Source organism: Mizuhopecten yessoensis, unplaced genomic scaffold (assembly GCF_002113885.1).
Source record: "Mizuhopecten yessoensis strain PY_sf001 unplaced genomic scaffold, ASM211388v2 scaffold7907, whole genome shotgun sequence".
Classification (NCBI taxonomy): domain Eukaryota; kingdom Metazoa; phylum Mollusca; class Bivalvia; order Pectinida; family Pectinidae; genus Mizuhopecten; species Mizuhopecten yessoensis.
Window position 1 is genome coordinate 448,407 of NW_018407282.1, and position 16,557 is coordinate 464,963.

Here is a 16,557-nt window from a genome sequence, read left to right on the forward strand (position 1 = left end):
TTTGAGTGAATACATGTATTCATCCCAATCAAATGAATAAGCGTATTGAACATTGGAGTGAATACCAGCTGTATACTCAACACTCAGGCAAATACTGAATACAAATAGTGAATTTAGTATTTTCGTGAATAATTCTACCTATCAATGAGTGAATAATGTCACGGAACATTCAACTGACCTCATATATTGAATATTCAAATGAATACATATACTGTGTTGTCAACATTAGAGTGAATACAGGATTGCTAAAGTGATATTTCTTTTTTATCTCAAGATAGTTGAGTTCACAATAATACCAGGAACACAATACTGACAAAATGATATCTCTATATACTATATACACATATACAGACCATACTGCATTGACCGAAAAGGCAAAGTTGGTGCCGAACCAGACAAGAGCTATACTTCCTATAGGACCCTCTTCAGGTAACAAACAAACAAAACTGCTATAGTCAGTGACCATCAATACAACACCAAGTGTCCACAAGTGTCCAGCCACAAGCATTTGACCAGTGATGTCAAATGACAAGCATTTGACCAGTGCCCAGTGACATGTTTTTGATGTGACAGTTTTTAAGCATTTGACCAGTGATGTCCAATGACAAGCATTTGACCAGTGATGTCCAATGAAAAGCATTTGCCCAGTGTCAGGGCAGAAATAAACATTGACCTTACATCTCTGAGAAGATATAGACTTGCCGGACCTGGCAGACATCGGCCGGTCACTGAAAGCTTGACCAGAGAAAAACACAATTAACATTGAATTACTGACTGCAACCATTATAAAAAATAGTAAAAGAATTAAAAGATCAATACCTTGAAATATATATACATATAGAACAGTACAGTCACGAAAAATCTTCAGATAAAAATTAGACAGGTAAAATAAATTATAATTAGGCTTCAGCATACATTATTTACAGTACAATAGCATACTTACAGTGTTTGACTTGTAAATTACAACTTGTCAATATTTGCTTCCGGTATTTGCTATTTTGCCAGCTAGTGCATAACATATCATAACCTAACAACTTCCTGAATATACCGTTACATACAAGGAAACACTTGTATGAAAAATGTGATAAACCTTGTTGAACCAATCAATCAAAACATCCTCAAGTGACTGTTTTAAGTTTTTAAGTAGAAAATGCATCCGCAAAATATTGTAATGATTGACAACCTTACAAAAGATGTATATATTGTATCTCTGATAACAAACACATACATGAATTGTGTTGATGTCACAGATTTTGTCACGCATACTTTTAAACCACAGAGTTCATCTCACTCAAAGATATACCAACCTTTACGAATGCAGGAATAACAATCAACCCCCTTTTTTTTTCCTGGTCTGTTATATTGACCAATTCCAAAATCAAAATTGGCCTTTTTTTCCCCATTTTTTGTGTGTCTTTTCTGTAATTCATGAATTATTGTTTTGCACTGATTTTTCCAATATGGACCCTGGACGGTGTTATCATTTCAAAATACCATAATAAATCTCTAAAAGTGTAAGTGGAGTGATGAAATTCACCTTCTCATTTAGAAAATTTTGATTAAAGAATCTCTTTACTTTCAACCTTTCCAAAATAAGCTCATCACATTTTTACCAGTGCAGTACCTTAAAAAAAATTACCACATTTGTTTATGTACCTGGAACAAAAATTATCAATATGTGGATAAAAAATTGACATATTTCTCCAATAATTTTAAGAGTCCGTCAGTAGGAGGAGATATTGGGTCCTATTTAAGTAGCCGCAGAAGTTGTACTTATTGATCTGTGCATATACTCTTGTCTGCAAATCACAGTTACCCAAAACTACACGCAAACACATTGAAGATCTGTGATATGGGTATTGATGCTGACTAGGTGAAAGTGGTTCACACTTGTGATCAACAGTTTTCTTTAAGTTACCTCCCCTTGTATGCATCTGTGATCCCTTATAGCTTGCTGCTGTGAAACTTGAAAACTACTGATTATAAATTCTTGGGTGTGCATTTATTTGTGAACAGTTGAGCTTCACACAAACAGAAATTTTTCATTTTTTTTTTAATCTTTTTTTCTTAATTTAGCACGAAGAGCAAACAGCAGTGGCTTCAAAGATTTAAAGAAGCAAGCGAATGTCATTCTATGAATGTCTGTCAAAATGTACACACAAGTCAAACAGTGGAAGTGTCAACTGTTTGGGTAGTGGCTGAAACACCCAACTCATATAAACTGTACAATGTTTCTATCAGTGACGAAGATGGAGTAGGGGATTGAAACTGAAAACCTGTACTCTACGCTAATAAAGATAAAACAAGAATTCTGTCATTAGAATTCGAATCGATTGAACATCTTCATACTTGTAGATACTTTTAATTTTTCTACGAAAATATTTCACCGCATGCAGACCCGCAAAATCAAGCAAGCACCATTATATCATATAATGAACTAACATTGAAATGTTCGGTGATATTGATGCATTAACATGGTTGAAATTTTTGGAAATTGTGACAGACTTTTTGTACCTCCCCATGCACGCATCTCTTGTGTCTTATTTTAAACAGCATTTGCATATTTCAAATTTTGTCTTTATTGCAATGTGAAGTGACGAACTATTTCATGCTGCTTGTAGATCACTGATTTGAATACTATATGATGATGATCGTGACGATGATGTTCCAATTTGATCTGTGTTCTAGATTTGTCTTGTAATACCAATTATACAATTATTTACAACCTTCCGAAAATTTGGACCCTAGCTTATATTCAATATTTTCAACCAATGAATTTGCTAAACATTTCCTAGATCCATTAATTTATTTCATCTGAAAGAACAACTCAAAAGATGTCATTTTAAAGTGCTATTTTCAACCTAAGCGGGGGTGGGGTGGGGTGGGGTGGGGTGGGGGAGGGGGTGGGGTATACACCCATTTTTATTTTAATTTTAATTTTCGATTATGCAGAATCTTCAAAAAGGAAATTTCAAAAACTTGGCAAGCATGACAATAAACATTTCATACAAGATGGAATCTGAGAGAGAGAATACAATTTATTTGTTCATCCTAGGGCCAGTTGTTTTAGTATTCACAGAGGGTAGAATGCAGTAGAGACTTGTAAATTCACATGTTGCTAAATTAATAATTATAGATTACTATTTAGGGTTTCATTGACAAAGGACAGCAATGAAAAAATGGCAAAAATTCTGTCAAGACGGTTTTCAATGGATACGTGAAACAATGTTTATTTGTTAAACTGAAAGTAAAAAAATTATTCACATGTCAAATTATACTTTTAAGTGTGTATACTTTGACATGTGTTACCTCATCAGCATCTTAATTAATTATAAACATAATACAAGGTAGTAGGCTCAATAATTCATTGAAATGAACAAGAGCACCGCGGGGCGGAACAAAATACGCCCGTCGAATGCCATATAGTGTTATATACTTTCTTACAGTGAAATGAAAAAGCATTAATGATATATGAAATAAATAAACAAATCTCTGTTCAGCTATAGGTTATAATATTTCACACAGATATATGTATAAGTATTAACGGGTGGGATCAGTTAAAGGTGCTCGAGGTGGGAGGAATTAGCAAACTCTATCTAAAATAAATACTGCTGGAAACAAAAATGCAAAGTGATGATAGGGATGAAAAGCAAACCGGAGTATAATGCCATTTAGAACTGCAAACCAATTTGGAACACAGCGCTTCATGATGTATTATGTATATAGCTTACTGCGTTGTGAGGAATTAGATTTCACTGATATCTGCGAGCCCATAGAGGCAGCATCACCTGGGAAAATCAATTTGTCAAAATCCTAAAATCACTAGCACAGGATTTTTTTTCTTCAAAATTATTTCAGGTTTCGACCCGCTAAATATTTACATGGTATAAGTAAGTCTCTTCATAAGTTTTATTTTATCTAATATCACAAAAATAAGTGTTATCATCAATCAAGCATTAAAAACAAACAATGTGTTAGCATGTTCATATAAATCCACTGTTGTCTCTAAATAAATCATAATACAGAAGTAAAAAATATAAAAAATATAAAAAAATAAATAAATAATAAAAATATAAAAATCAGCTCAAACAAAGGAAATGATACACATTTCTAAACTATAACTTAAATAGAATGTAGGATTATAGGAAAGTACAACACATAATATAAAAGGCTGATATGTTTAATTAATAAAAACCTGTCTACATCAAACCCTGTATAATCAGGAAATTGTTAGCCAAGACCAGCCACTATATATTTATGTAACCCTGCATAAACCAGACCTAGCTACGCCCCACTGTATACATTTCTTTGCCATCAATATAAAAACAGACACATTTGGTCCCACTGTAAACATTTTATATAAAAAAAAATAACCATTTTAATTTGAAAACCTGTCCATTCCAAACAGAAATATCAGTTAGCTGGAGTTCAGTCTAGACAGGTCTTTCATTTTTAACAATCCTCAATTAACTAAAAATTGCACCTATGATCCAAGTCTATTTCATTACAGATGTGTTTACTTTCCATTATCCTTGCACACAATTTATCCTTAAACAATCTATGATAAAGTCTACACAATTATATAATTTGACTCTATGATCAATATCACACCATGTTTAAACTATCTAGGTTAAAGACTACACACTAGCTACATCCAGGGCCCTACTACCACCTTTTATAATTAAGTTTTAACAGTATCAAATTATTTTTTGACAAAAAAAACAGTTATAAGTTTGATCAACCTTTATGCAATGGTGACAACATCTAATCTTCACAACTAAGATTTACCTCGCTTTGAGTCGGAGAAATTCTCGCTTTTCTTGCTTTTTCGGTCCCCTCTTTCCATCCTCTCCAGACGTTTGCGGTTTTGTTGCCGAAGTTGATCTGCTGTATTTTTATTCATATTGCAGAACTGAAATGAAACGTACAGTACGAATGTAAACTTTTTTGTTATAATAGTTATGAGGTCAACCCTGAATTGAGATCGGATGGTATGTTTTGCATACTTCATTACATAATATCTATACATAATATCTATACATAATATCTGTCATCATATGGCACTGCCTCTATATAATCCTAACACATTCAGATGGCATTCATACAGGCTATGAATGCCATGAGCCGATCGTGGTTGTTCTATGCATTGAACAGGCATATATGAATAATACGTCATTTTATCTAATTATTGAATAACAAAAAGCGTAATTTAATTTTCTATGCGATAAATAGATTCCAAAAAATGGTATATATAATTAAGTATTGAACTGCTTTCAGTTGGCATTCATACGCATAATGATGCTTTAAGTGAGGTACCATATTCCTCATTTTATTTGATATAATATTCATTAAAGTACATATGGTGTGCAAATAATCAAGTTTGTACATAATCTATCCTATTTTTAAAAATAAATAAATTAGGATACATTAAATTTAATGATGTTGAGCATGTTTTTTTTTACCTAGAAATCTTCCATGAACAAAACAAAAAAATATGTACAATGTAATATGATTTTACAAGATTTCTAATTTTGTTTAAATGTCAATTAAATATGACAAATGTTGACCCATTATCATTACCATCTCATTAACAATATAAATATTCATAAACATAACACAAAGCTATGTTGGACTTGATTAACTTTCACCTCATGCAACATTTGAATTTACGATTTGGATACCAACAACAATTTTAAAAATACTTCATTTCACAAACAAACCTGTTACTCGACATAATTCCTAAAATGTTTCACATTCAAACATAAACATTGTGCTTAAAGTTAAGATATTATAGACACATTAAAATTTCCAATTTTTTTTATCAAAGGAGGAGAGTTAAATTTTGGTACTTTAGTATTTTCGTCCATTTAATGAAGTTTTTTTAAAATTTCAATATACTTTCCTTTGGCTCGTCAGCCCTTATCAGTTTACGTAAAATAGGCCTCTACTTTGCAATCAGCGCTGTTACCGAACGCCATTTCTGACAAGGAAATGTTGTTTAATATTTTCCTGGCTTAACAGATAGTTACATGCTATTATTATTGTATCAATCATTTACCTGTATAGATAGCTTTGTGTCAGTACCCCAACCTGTCTGCCCTGCAGGTAGGGCGTAAGAATTGTACCTGCTGCCCCCAATTGCATGATCGTAAGAGGCGACTAAATTTGGGACCTTATCTCTTCTCTTTCTAAATAACTTTCTTTTTCCTAATGTCTCCCTTGACATTGCCTCACTTTTGGCCATTTGTTGAGCGTTCACCCATGTGAGGAAGGCTTTGGGTTCTGTCCCCTGGCCGAGACATACCAAAGTCTTTAAAAATGGTAGTTTCTACTCCTGCTTAACGCTCAGCAAATTAGGAGTGGGACGACTGGTTCACCCGTTGTCAGTATAATGTGACCGGGTGGGGCGTCCTGCTGAGTGTCTTCGGCAGTATGTTTCAGTGAGGTAGCACTATAAAGTCGGCATCAGTTCCGCGCTATCACAAGGAGACAAACACGAACATATCGCAGCCTCCCAAAATACACACACATTCACTACACGCATGCATCTTGCACACAGGGGAGGCCGTCCTTAAATGACCTTAGCTGTTAATAGGACGTTAAACAAAATCAAACAAACAAACAAACAAACCCCCACCTGTATAACCCATAGTATCATGTTTTGTCCCTTAAAATCGATTCATCGAACACAAGACATGCAAACATTGAAAACACACATGATTTGTCTGGTAAGATCTACCATTACATACATAGGTATCCAAGTATGTTTCTCCTCCTATAAATACCCAGTTATACTCTTTGGGCTTGACAGTCTGAACATCCCATGGAAATCAATGACAGGTATATATCATACGTAAACCTTAAACCTGGAATCTGGAAGTCAGAACATTTTGACTAATGCATTAAATTTTGGTACTTTCACACCAAATATATACTACAGTCAAACTTCCATAAAATGATTCGAACTTCTCTGTGTGTCGAACTTACGGCAAAGTACAGAATTTCTCCCTTTATATAACACTACTAATGTTCTTCTCATGAATCAAATTTGTATAATTCAAATTTCTCAATGTTTCGAAGTAAAATCAAGGCCCATTCGTTATGAAATATTGACAATTACAACTAATATATCGAAGTGAAATAATCACCTGTTCTAGAACAATAAAACGTCCCATGGTTATTTTTATTAAGTACAGGCATCAGAAATTTAATTAACAGAGAAATATTGAATTTGATAAGAAATCCAATATCTATATGAAAATCTAAATGTATTAGACTGTGTTTCATCACATATTTCAGAATCACATTCTGTCTTATTTACAGGATATTCGAGAGTCCAAGTCCCGATGTTTTGAATTTTTTCCAGATGAATAAGTCCCGCAAAGTTAAAAACATAGTATTTCTCAGTTCAAATAATTATGATAATATTAAAAATTATAATCTTCCGTTTTGTTATTTAACTTAGAAAACTTTGTAACCTTATAAATGTAGCCCAAGAGTTAACAGATCTGAACACCCCTTCTACCAATTTGTACCCTACCACCCAGTATTTCTAACAAAAAAGTGACCGTGAACCAGTGCTGTAGGGTGAGTGTCAAACATTAATTACTTAACATCTTGTTCATGCCAACAATAAACAATTCAAGAAATCAGGATTTTTTTGATTATCTTATTTACTTTGTGTCATGCAATAATTGGCATTCCATTTGTGAGTGATTATCTAAAGATGATTGTACTGATTCTGTGACACAGAGTTAACTGAGGAACCTGGGTTTCATAGTACCCGTACTATGAAACCCAGGTTCCTCAGTTAACTCTGTGTCACAGAATCAGTACAAACAAATACCCATTCCTAATTGAAAAAATAGGCTCCTTTTTCACAAAGTCATAGTAAGTTTCCATTTCCTTTTTTTTTCCTGTTTGTTTTATAATTCTTTCTCCCCTGAAAATTTATTCATTATACATTATGCATTAACTTTTATATATTTAACATATCTAAAGTTGTTTAGAAGTTAAATTTTCAAGTCTGACTCAACTCTTCTTGGTTTGAGTACCGGTATATATTCACCAACTTGATCGAAAATAAGTAGGGCTTCATAATTGACATTTAAGTGATTTTCAGGTATGATAAATACATCTAGCCTAACTTAGCAAGTCAAAGCATGTCAAATTATCATATAGCAATTTAGCATTTGGGTAGAAATGGAAACACATTGTAGCATGAATGCTTTATACAAGTGACCATAACCATCACAATAAGTATGAATGAGAATGTCTTTGCATATCGGATATGTATCTTGCAACTATTACAGAATAATAATTGTTTCAGATAGATTTTGACCTTGTGAATATTAGGTCAATGTCAGATTTAAAAATAGATTTTATTGTAGAGGAATTTAGTCCATAATTAGACTTAGTACAAATGCACTTAATAATAAATCATGAATTAAAATTATCAGACACCAAAGTTGATTATTTGTTCTAACAATTTGACCAGAGATATGTACAACTTAATGGTTTCAGGTGAAATTAACAGCAGCAAACATTTCTAATATTCCTGCAGTGACCTTTTTGAGAGGGTGAATAACCACGATATCACTGATGTCATCACCGTACGTAAAAGATTCATATACTTTCACTGTACTGTAAAACATAACTCAAATTATCAACTAGGTTTTGATCATCCTCAATACTCCAGGAATTATTTTCACTTTCGCTCCCTGCAACCCTGGAATACATCATAGCAAAATGGTAGGCTCAGTGTGCAGAGTTGGTCGGTCGCATAACAGTAAAATTGACTGGCTTTGAAGTCGGATGTCGTTCTTCTGTAATCTTCAAAGGATAAGTATCAGCCTAACGATTAGTCAGGTTTTTTCCCGCCAAGACCAATCAAATAGCTTAACCCGTGCCTTCAATTTTGATATGAAATATTCCAGGGTTGCAGAAAGCAAAAGTAAGCATAACCCCTGGAGTATCGAAGAAGGATTTTGATTTAAAGACCAAAAAAATACACAGCAACTGGACAACAATATCATCATTGCCTTATTGTCAATGGAAAGAGGAATTATGACCTTGACCCTTTGTATTTGATTATACATATATTAATTGTGACCTCATTTGTATAATCAATTATGATTTGTCAATGGTAAAAGATACCTGTTAAAGCCGTTTTTAGGCCCCTTGATTTTTCAAATTTTCTCAAATTTAGATGAAAAGTAAATACCATGTCCGCCTATAGTAGCTGAAAGGAGAATTTTGATTTCTGGCTCAGAGTGGGGTTTTAGATATCTGACCAGTCTAGGAGGTTAACCAATAATTATTTTTTCAATTAAAATGTTTTAGAGACCACAAAAAAATTAACAATGATATTTTTTCTAACTTCATGTTCAAATGAAAAAATGTAGAAATTCATTAATCCATATTCCTATGAAAGATATATGTCTAGTCCATGACCTGCAAAATCATATTATAACCAGCATTGCTATATACACATATACATGATCTCAATAAATTATTTGGGGGAAGGGGGATAAGAAGGAAGTTTGCACTGAAATTGGTGGAGGATTTCGGCATCATTACTGGTATGTCTTTTTTTTAAATAAATTCTTCCTCAAAAAAATCAAAGTGCCGAGAGCCCTCAGGGATGCTGTGTATGAAGGATTCAAATAATGGAATAAAGGAGGTGACATATCAGTACAGAATGGCAGTAAATAATAAAGAACATGTTGTTGAGTAAGGGTCATAATTACCCATCCCTTAATCATAATTTTCAATAAAAATGTATATTTAATACAAGCAGAGTATTGCTAAAACAATTGAAACTTGTCTGATATTATGGTCCTTAATTAGTGTTTCAACTCGATGGAAATCCTTCAAGGAATGAAGCTGCTACAGCGCAGACAATGATCTTTTTAAAAAATGTAACAGTGACCTTGACCAAACAACCTGCAAACCAAAATTGTCCTGTAAGATTATTGGAAAGTTTACGATTAAATAAAAAATAAAAAATGTTATATAGATAATATAAATAAATAATTATGATATTATTATTACAATTTGTTATAATCTTGATTAGTTATTTAAAATTTAAACGAGATTGTATTATTTCCAGTGCGTGTAATCATGGACAGGACTTATGCAAGTCCCTTGTGTATCTCTCCTTCTCTCGATATTGTAACGAAGGTTAAAGACCTATATAATTATTCAGTTTCTGGTTAATGTGAATAATATGTATATACGGTTTTAATGTTTGATGTTCAATATGCTATATTCACGAAGCACTTGTATTATACTAATCGGGCCATTATCTAGAGACTGTATTGGGAAGCTATCTATAAACTCGTTTGGCACAGCTGCTGACGGCTACTTTAGTATAAGTCAACATTCTCTATCACTTGGAGACTTTCCTTTGAGACAAAGAAAACACGAAGCCTACTTTATCAAGGACAGTTATCAAACAGTCGCGAGCATGAAACTATGCAATGATGGACAAGGGGAGAAAACTCTTACACACACACTTTAGAGTATTGGAATACGAGGCGCAGTAATTTGAACCAAATATAGTTCGGAACTTTCACTGATTAAAAAACGCCACTGTTAAAGATCTTTACATATTTTCTTTGATTTTTTTGTCTAATACGGATATATTTTACCATATTATAGCATTGATCATATCTTAAAACAATGAACACATTATCTAAAGATCTTTCGCGGAAGGAGATAAAGTGTTGTGGTTTTTTTGTGAAGAAATTATTCGGTCCAAAAAGCGTAGTTATCCGATATTGATATTGTTCATGATGCTCACTGAAAAAACTTGCCTTTGTAAAATTTTAACATTTTTTCTTTGATTTATTGATCGTTTTCATATGTATTTCATCATTTTATACCATTATTCATACCATGAAATAATCAACACAGCATTTAAAGATCTTCCGCGGAAGAAGAAAGTCTGTCGTTTGGTTTTGATTTGCCCAAGCTTGGCGAGAACCGCTATGAATGCTGTACACCGCATCCAAAAATAAAAATAAATCAATACAGGACACCATTCTTTTCCTTGCCTTATCCAAGTCACATTTACAAAGCTGATCGACCAATGCTTGACACAATGGCTGGCCCAAAGTCCTGTGCATGGTGACCAAAGTCCAAAACCTGCACATGAACATGATTGTATTTAAAGCTTGTAGGCCCAAAATTATACATTTAGTAAGTACATTAATATTTATAGTTAACACCTTATAGGTTGGTTGTCTGCCGTGTGTTTACATACATTTCTTCTTTCATATTTCAACAGGGCCAGTATGACACATTTTATGCCAGTAAAGTTTTGACTGGTCCAGATAAAAAAAAATGTTTGGACCGGCCAGCCTATTTCTGGCCTGTGTCAAACACTGGTGCTGAAGGTAACTAACATTCCACAATGAACAAAAAGCATTGCCAAAAAAAAAATGAGATGCATTTTTCTGCAACAAGGGAATTGGCTCATAACATGTGGGGTGGTTATAGACACAAAATGGTTTTACCTGTTCATAGTAAAATTTCCTCTATAACATAAATATAGTTGGCCATTTTGATATTAGAATGGGAAAAAAAAGACAAAAAAAGACATGCACACACAGGAATAAGAAACCTGATTTTTATAAAAAAAAAAAACCCAGCTAGCTTCTGAGTATTTATTAATAGATGCTATCTGTGATCATCTGAAGATTTTTGAAGAGAAAGATACAATTGAAGCGATAACAAAATTAACATTGAAATTGATTACAGAAATAGATATCTTGAAATTGACAGTAGAGGATTATACACTTAGTAATCACATTGCAAGATATGTAGTTTTGCATTGAAAATGAATTTAAAAGTTCAGACCCTATTGTCTTAATATGCAGAATTATTTTTTGAAACAAAACGATGTTCACATCATGAATCGAAAATGTTATTCACCTACTTTTTCTCACCTATTTGAATTTCTGAACGTATGAACAATTTTCCAGAGCAGGGCTTTCAGTTAACCCTCATACCCTTTAGCAAATTAAGAAATCAAATATCATTTCCCCTGAATTTGGGAGGGTCAAAACACATGTCTTTTCAAACCCAAGAGTCAAATCTAATTTAGAAGAGTCAAAAAAGGTACTTTCAAGGGTCCACTGAAGGCCCTGCTGTCTACAATATTTTTTCACAAATTTTTCAATAAATGAATGAATGTTGAAACCAAGTACGATATATAAATGATGTTTTTTCTGTTCCTTCAGAATTTCACACATCTGTTCTAAAGAAAAATCATCTTATGTAAAAGGTTATATTTCTCCAGAAAGATTTTTTTCTAAACTACTGAAATACAGAAAAAATAAGAATGAAAACACATAGTAGTGAACACAAACCTCTTTGAAATCCAGTTTACCGTCGCCGTTTTCATCAACCTCATCTATTATTTCCCGGACTTCCTGCCTTGTCATCTTTTCTCCTTTCTGTAATGAGTAACAAAGTTTATTGTAAACAATAACTTGGGTTCTTATCTAATTGTAAAAGATCTTGCTGATAAGATAAAATACAAAAACAAAACAAAATTATATCTTTTTACTTTCTGCTGCCTTTCCTTTTTTTCTTTTCTTTATACGCGCTGATTCCATCATCAGGAGTTCAGTCAAAAAAACCTCACAGGTGACAAAGAAAAAGAAAACTATTGTGATTGTTAGATGGATATTTTACTTTAAGGATTCCTTTTACTGTAGGAAAACTATTCATTCGCAATTTTTACGGTTCGCAAAAATGAAAATATTTAATTTTGAAAAATAATTTTGTAAAACAGTAATTACATCTATGAGTGCAAGTCAAAAAGAAGTTATTTTTTTCAGAGTTGGTGAAACCAAATTACTGATTATTGAGCGAGTGGGAAACTAAAATGGATTTTTTTTTTTATTAGGCCTGAAATTAAATTGCATATCTGAAGCAAAGCTGAAATATGAAGCTCAAAAAGGCTTGGAACCCCATTGCCCTATTTCTGCATATTTTGTTTCTTACGGAGGTCATAATTTTGAAGAGTTCCTCCAAGGACAGGAAACCATCTCCATTAGTGTCAATCTTACGAAAGGCTTTCATAATTTCTTCTTCACTTGTGACAGGCTCCTTACGACAGATATCGACGAAATCGTCAAATGACAGGCCCTCTGAAAAACACAAATCAATATGGGAATATCAGCTGACNGCAATAGGTCACTTGAGCTAAAGCTCAGGTGACCTAAAAAGTAAAAAATAACACCTGGTATATATATTAATGGAAAATCATAATCTATTTTAATTATCATAAATAAAGCCTTATTTCTTTTATCATTATAAATTTTTTATCAAACCTTGTAGAATCTATTTTTTCAGAAAAATGGAGTTATACAAGTGGATGTCCCTAGCAAACACCTTTAAATCTGCATTTTTGTCTTTTACTTAAATATTTTTAAAATGTAAAACTTTAAATTTCACTGAGAGAATTTACCAGTATCAGAGCGCCAGTATTTCTTTAACACGCGTTCAGTTGGATTTCTGCCCGTTTCTTGTAATGCTGAAATTAAAAATAAGATATACTAATTTCAATACATGTATTAGATAACAGGGCTCAACCTGGAATCAAATATTGCAGCAAGCAGCTACCTTATACAAATCTTAAGTGTTGTATAGCATGTTGACATGTATTTCACAAATATTATGTCAATATTAAATACTAGAATGACGTAGCCCAATTTCTATATTCATCTACTCAAAAGAATTCTGTCAATCGTAAAATTTACTTCATCAATCTGTGTCTTGTTAGTCTTGAATCATTGCCACTTAGAGAAATGATTTCCCTTATTCTTGTGTATATATAACAGAACTGTCTATGGCAATAAAGGGGTGTAAGAAATTTCTATCTTACATTCTAATCACGCGTATGACGTCATAAAATTGAGAAATATTCTGATGCCGCAATGCAGTTTTGTTGTTTCTGAGCTGATCGTGGTGATTGGAATAAGAGGAAGATACTTGTTCGTACCAGAGGCATTATAATAAGGAAATTCTACACTCTGGCTTTTCAAATAGGTGCGAAACCCCTACAGTGAAAATTCCCTGTCCTACAGCCTTGGGCATGAAAGAGTTATATAATTTCTTCATTGTTATTTATACAAATTACGACAGGAATCAGTTGAATGAATGATGATTGATAACTTCATGTTGTTTTAGGTCAAATTAAACGGCTATTACCGTATTACGGTATTAAAGACAAATCTGTCAACATATATAATCTGCCAAGAACAAAGTCTTCAATATTGTATCTCAAACTGTGACAATATAAAAAGTTTTGTAGTAAATATCAAGAATTCTTGTTTATTCGGAACATATCTGTTGCAAAATACACTGATCTTATCAACAAAATGACAAAAGAATGGCTTCCCAATATGTTTGTGCCATTTTAGGTTATGGTAATTATTATGATGTAATTATTTTTTCCCCAGTGTCATTTTGTTTGGCATTGTTCAACACTGAAAATAATCCTGGTTATTCCTTATAATTGAATTTCAAAACACAGACAACACTTTTAAGAGCATAGTTGATGAATATTAACTCATTTCTGATAAAAACGAAAAGCAACTTTGCGCAAAACAAAGATTGCACTGTAATTTCTTCACTGAACAAATTCAGTCAATCAGAAGATAGATTACAAACGACAACATTGCGGTATATAACGTCATCACTTTTGATGTTGTCTTTGTCTTGTAAAGTTATTAGTTGAAAGAGTCCTAATGAAACAGAAATACGGTACCTTGAAGGAGAACAGACTTGCTTGTGATGTCTTTCCTGATGTCGTCTAAGACCTCCCTATACGCTGCCTTACAGTCTAAGATGAGTTCACCATCGGATATGGACGATCGACTCGAACGGCGAGACATGGCTGTTGTTTGTGACTTAGATGCAGCAAAATTCAAATCTGAAACAAAATACAAACAACTGCTGTTCAAAGTCTAGATATGGTTAAATTGGTACCGGTTCTCACTATCTTGTTATGTGTATTTGTTATTACTTTAAGTAATTATATGTTTAACATAAGAACCAGATATACAGGGATCGACACTAACACTAGTTCGTTAGTCCTGGACTAGTAGATTTCAGCAAGGACTAGTGAATTACCTAACCTAACTGGTCCTTTGGACAAGAAAATATGATTACAAAAAAAGTGCTCGATCCTCGGTGGAAGCACACTATTCTCCTTCCTGTTACAAATGGTGTCCGTGGCCCTCCCTGTGGTGAGAGGGAGTTAGAACCTGGGTTGTGGTGTTAGAGGCGAACACATTTAAAAAGGGGGGAGTAGTGTGGCAGATTTTATAGTTGTACATAGGTTTACGGTCGCCTTCTAGCTTCGAGCTAGAGGGAATTTCCCTTTAGCTCAGTGGTAGAGCGCCTGACTAGGAACCTGGAGATCGAGGGTTCGGTCCCCGGTGAAAGTGTTTTAAGTGGTGTGATCCTGTTACAGTATTAGGCATTCTTTGCTGACAGCAACTAGGCTGTGTGATATTGCACAACTTGGTGTCGTCAGGAAGGAAAACGTAGAAAAGAGATGAGCTGGTTGATCTGTTGGTCGTGTAGATTTAAAATGTCCCCGGTTAAAATCCTGACCTAGACCCGATGCATTTTCTATTTGTAACTGATCATGATGTCATTGAATTTCTTGATGTTTCTGACTTAAGTATATTAGCATTTCAAGTAATCAACCAAATGTAGTATCAATTACAAGAGCATTGTTCACCGCGAATCATCATTGTCACGATCTGTCAAAAAAACTGAAACGGATTGTTTACCTTGACGATGTGACAGATGTAGACATTCAATGGATATATTTCAAATCTTTGCATAAAATTATCGTTCTAACACAAATGTCTTTCTCTCTTGTAGGCAAAAATGCTTCTGACAGTGCTTTGGCATCAAATACTGTATTCCCAAAAACACGTTATTGTAAAACATTGTTTCAGCTTTTCATAATTCATATTTTTCAATGAATACACCTGTGCAATAATCTACGTTTCTGACATTTTACAGTGATAATATACATATTTAAATACAGATAACATATTTTCTTAATCCTCTGAACAAAAACATTTTCCAAATCTAGCCTTACCTGTGTGGAATGTCACAAAATCAGAAAGTTACAGGTAAACAATCTAGACCGGAAAAACTATGCACGCCATTTGTTACTACATGCGTAGACTTGTTGCGTCAAAATATAATACTTCCTGTTTGTTTGGCGGGAATTTTAAACCCCACTTAGTAGGGCACCTGTCTTTATCAAAGTAAAGAATTTGAGATCATATCAACACTTTTTATAAAGTATGCTAAATCTTATTTTTATGTAAACTTTTGTTTGGAACTGCATCTTTCACGGTACAATTATTTTGCATTTGCCGTGTGACCTTTTTGTCTTGTAAGACATCTCACTTATTATGTTTTGTCGTGGCCCCTGTCCTTTTTTTGTAACAGAAAAAATAGTAATGTGCTTCCACTTAGGATCGAACCCGCGACCCCAGCATCCAAGTCTGCCGCTCT

At 33.4% G+C, this 16,557-nt stretch overlaps 1 protein-coding gene across 14 annotated transcripts in view; it reads right to left on the reverse strand.

The window, feature by feature from the left end:
* Nucleotides 1-16,219, reverse strand: part of LOC110454542 (EF-hand calcium-binding domain-containing protein 7-like) — a 46,268-nt gene extending 30,049 nt beyond the window's left edge. For 6 of the 14 annotated variants that reach the window (XM_021504092.1, XM_021504081.1, XM_021504087.1 and 3 more), the window contains exons 1-9: nt 16,133-16,219; nt 14,783-14,947; nt 13,481-13,546; nt 13,015-13,160; nt 12,375-12,461; nt 11,520-11,540; nt 4,789-4,912; nt 3,732-3,788; nt 679-735 (exon numbers count right to left, since the gene is read on the reverse strand). In XM_021504092.1, coding sequence (XP_021359767.1) covers nt 679-735; nt 3,732-3,788; nt 4,789-4,912; nt 11,520-11,540; nt 12,375-12,461; nt 13,015-13,160; nt 13,481-13,546; nt 14,783-14,909 — 685 coding nt within the window. In that variant the 5' untranslated portion in view covers nt 14,910-14,947; nt 16,133-16,219. Of the gene's footprint in view, nt 1-678; nt 736-943; nt 1,092-3,731; nt 3,789-4,788; nt 4,913-11,519; nt 11,541-12,374; nt 12,462-13,014; nt 13,161-13,480; nt 13,547-14,782; nt 14,948-16,132 lie in introns of those variants that run through there. The other 8 variants (XM_021504094.1, XM_021504093.1, XM_021504089.1 and 5 more) reach the window with 5 other exon arrangements.
* Nucleotides 16,220-16,557: the final 338 nt, after the last annotated feature.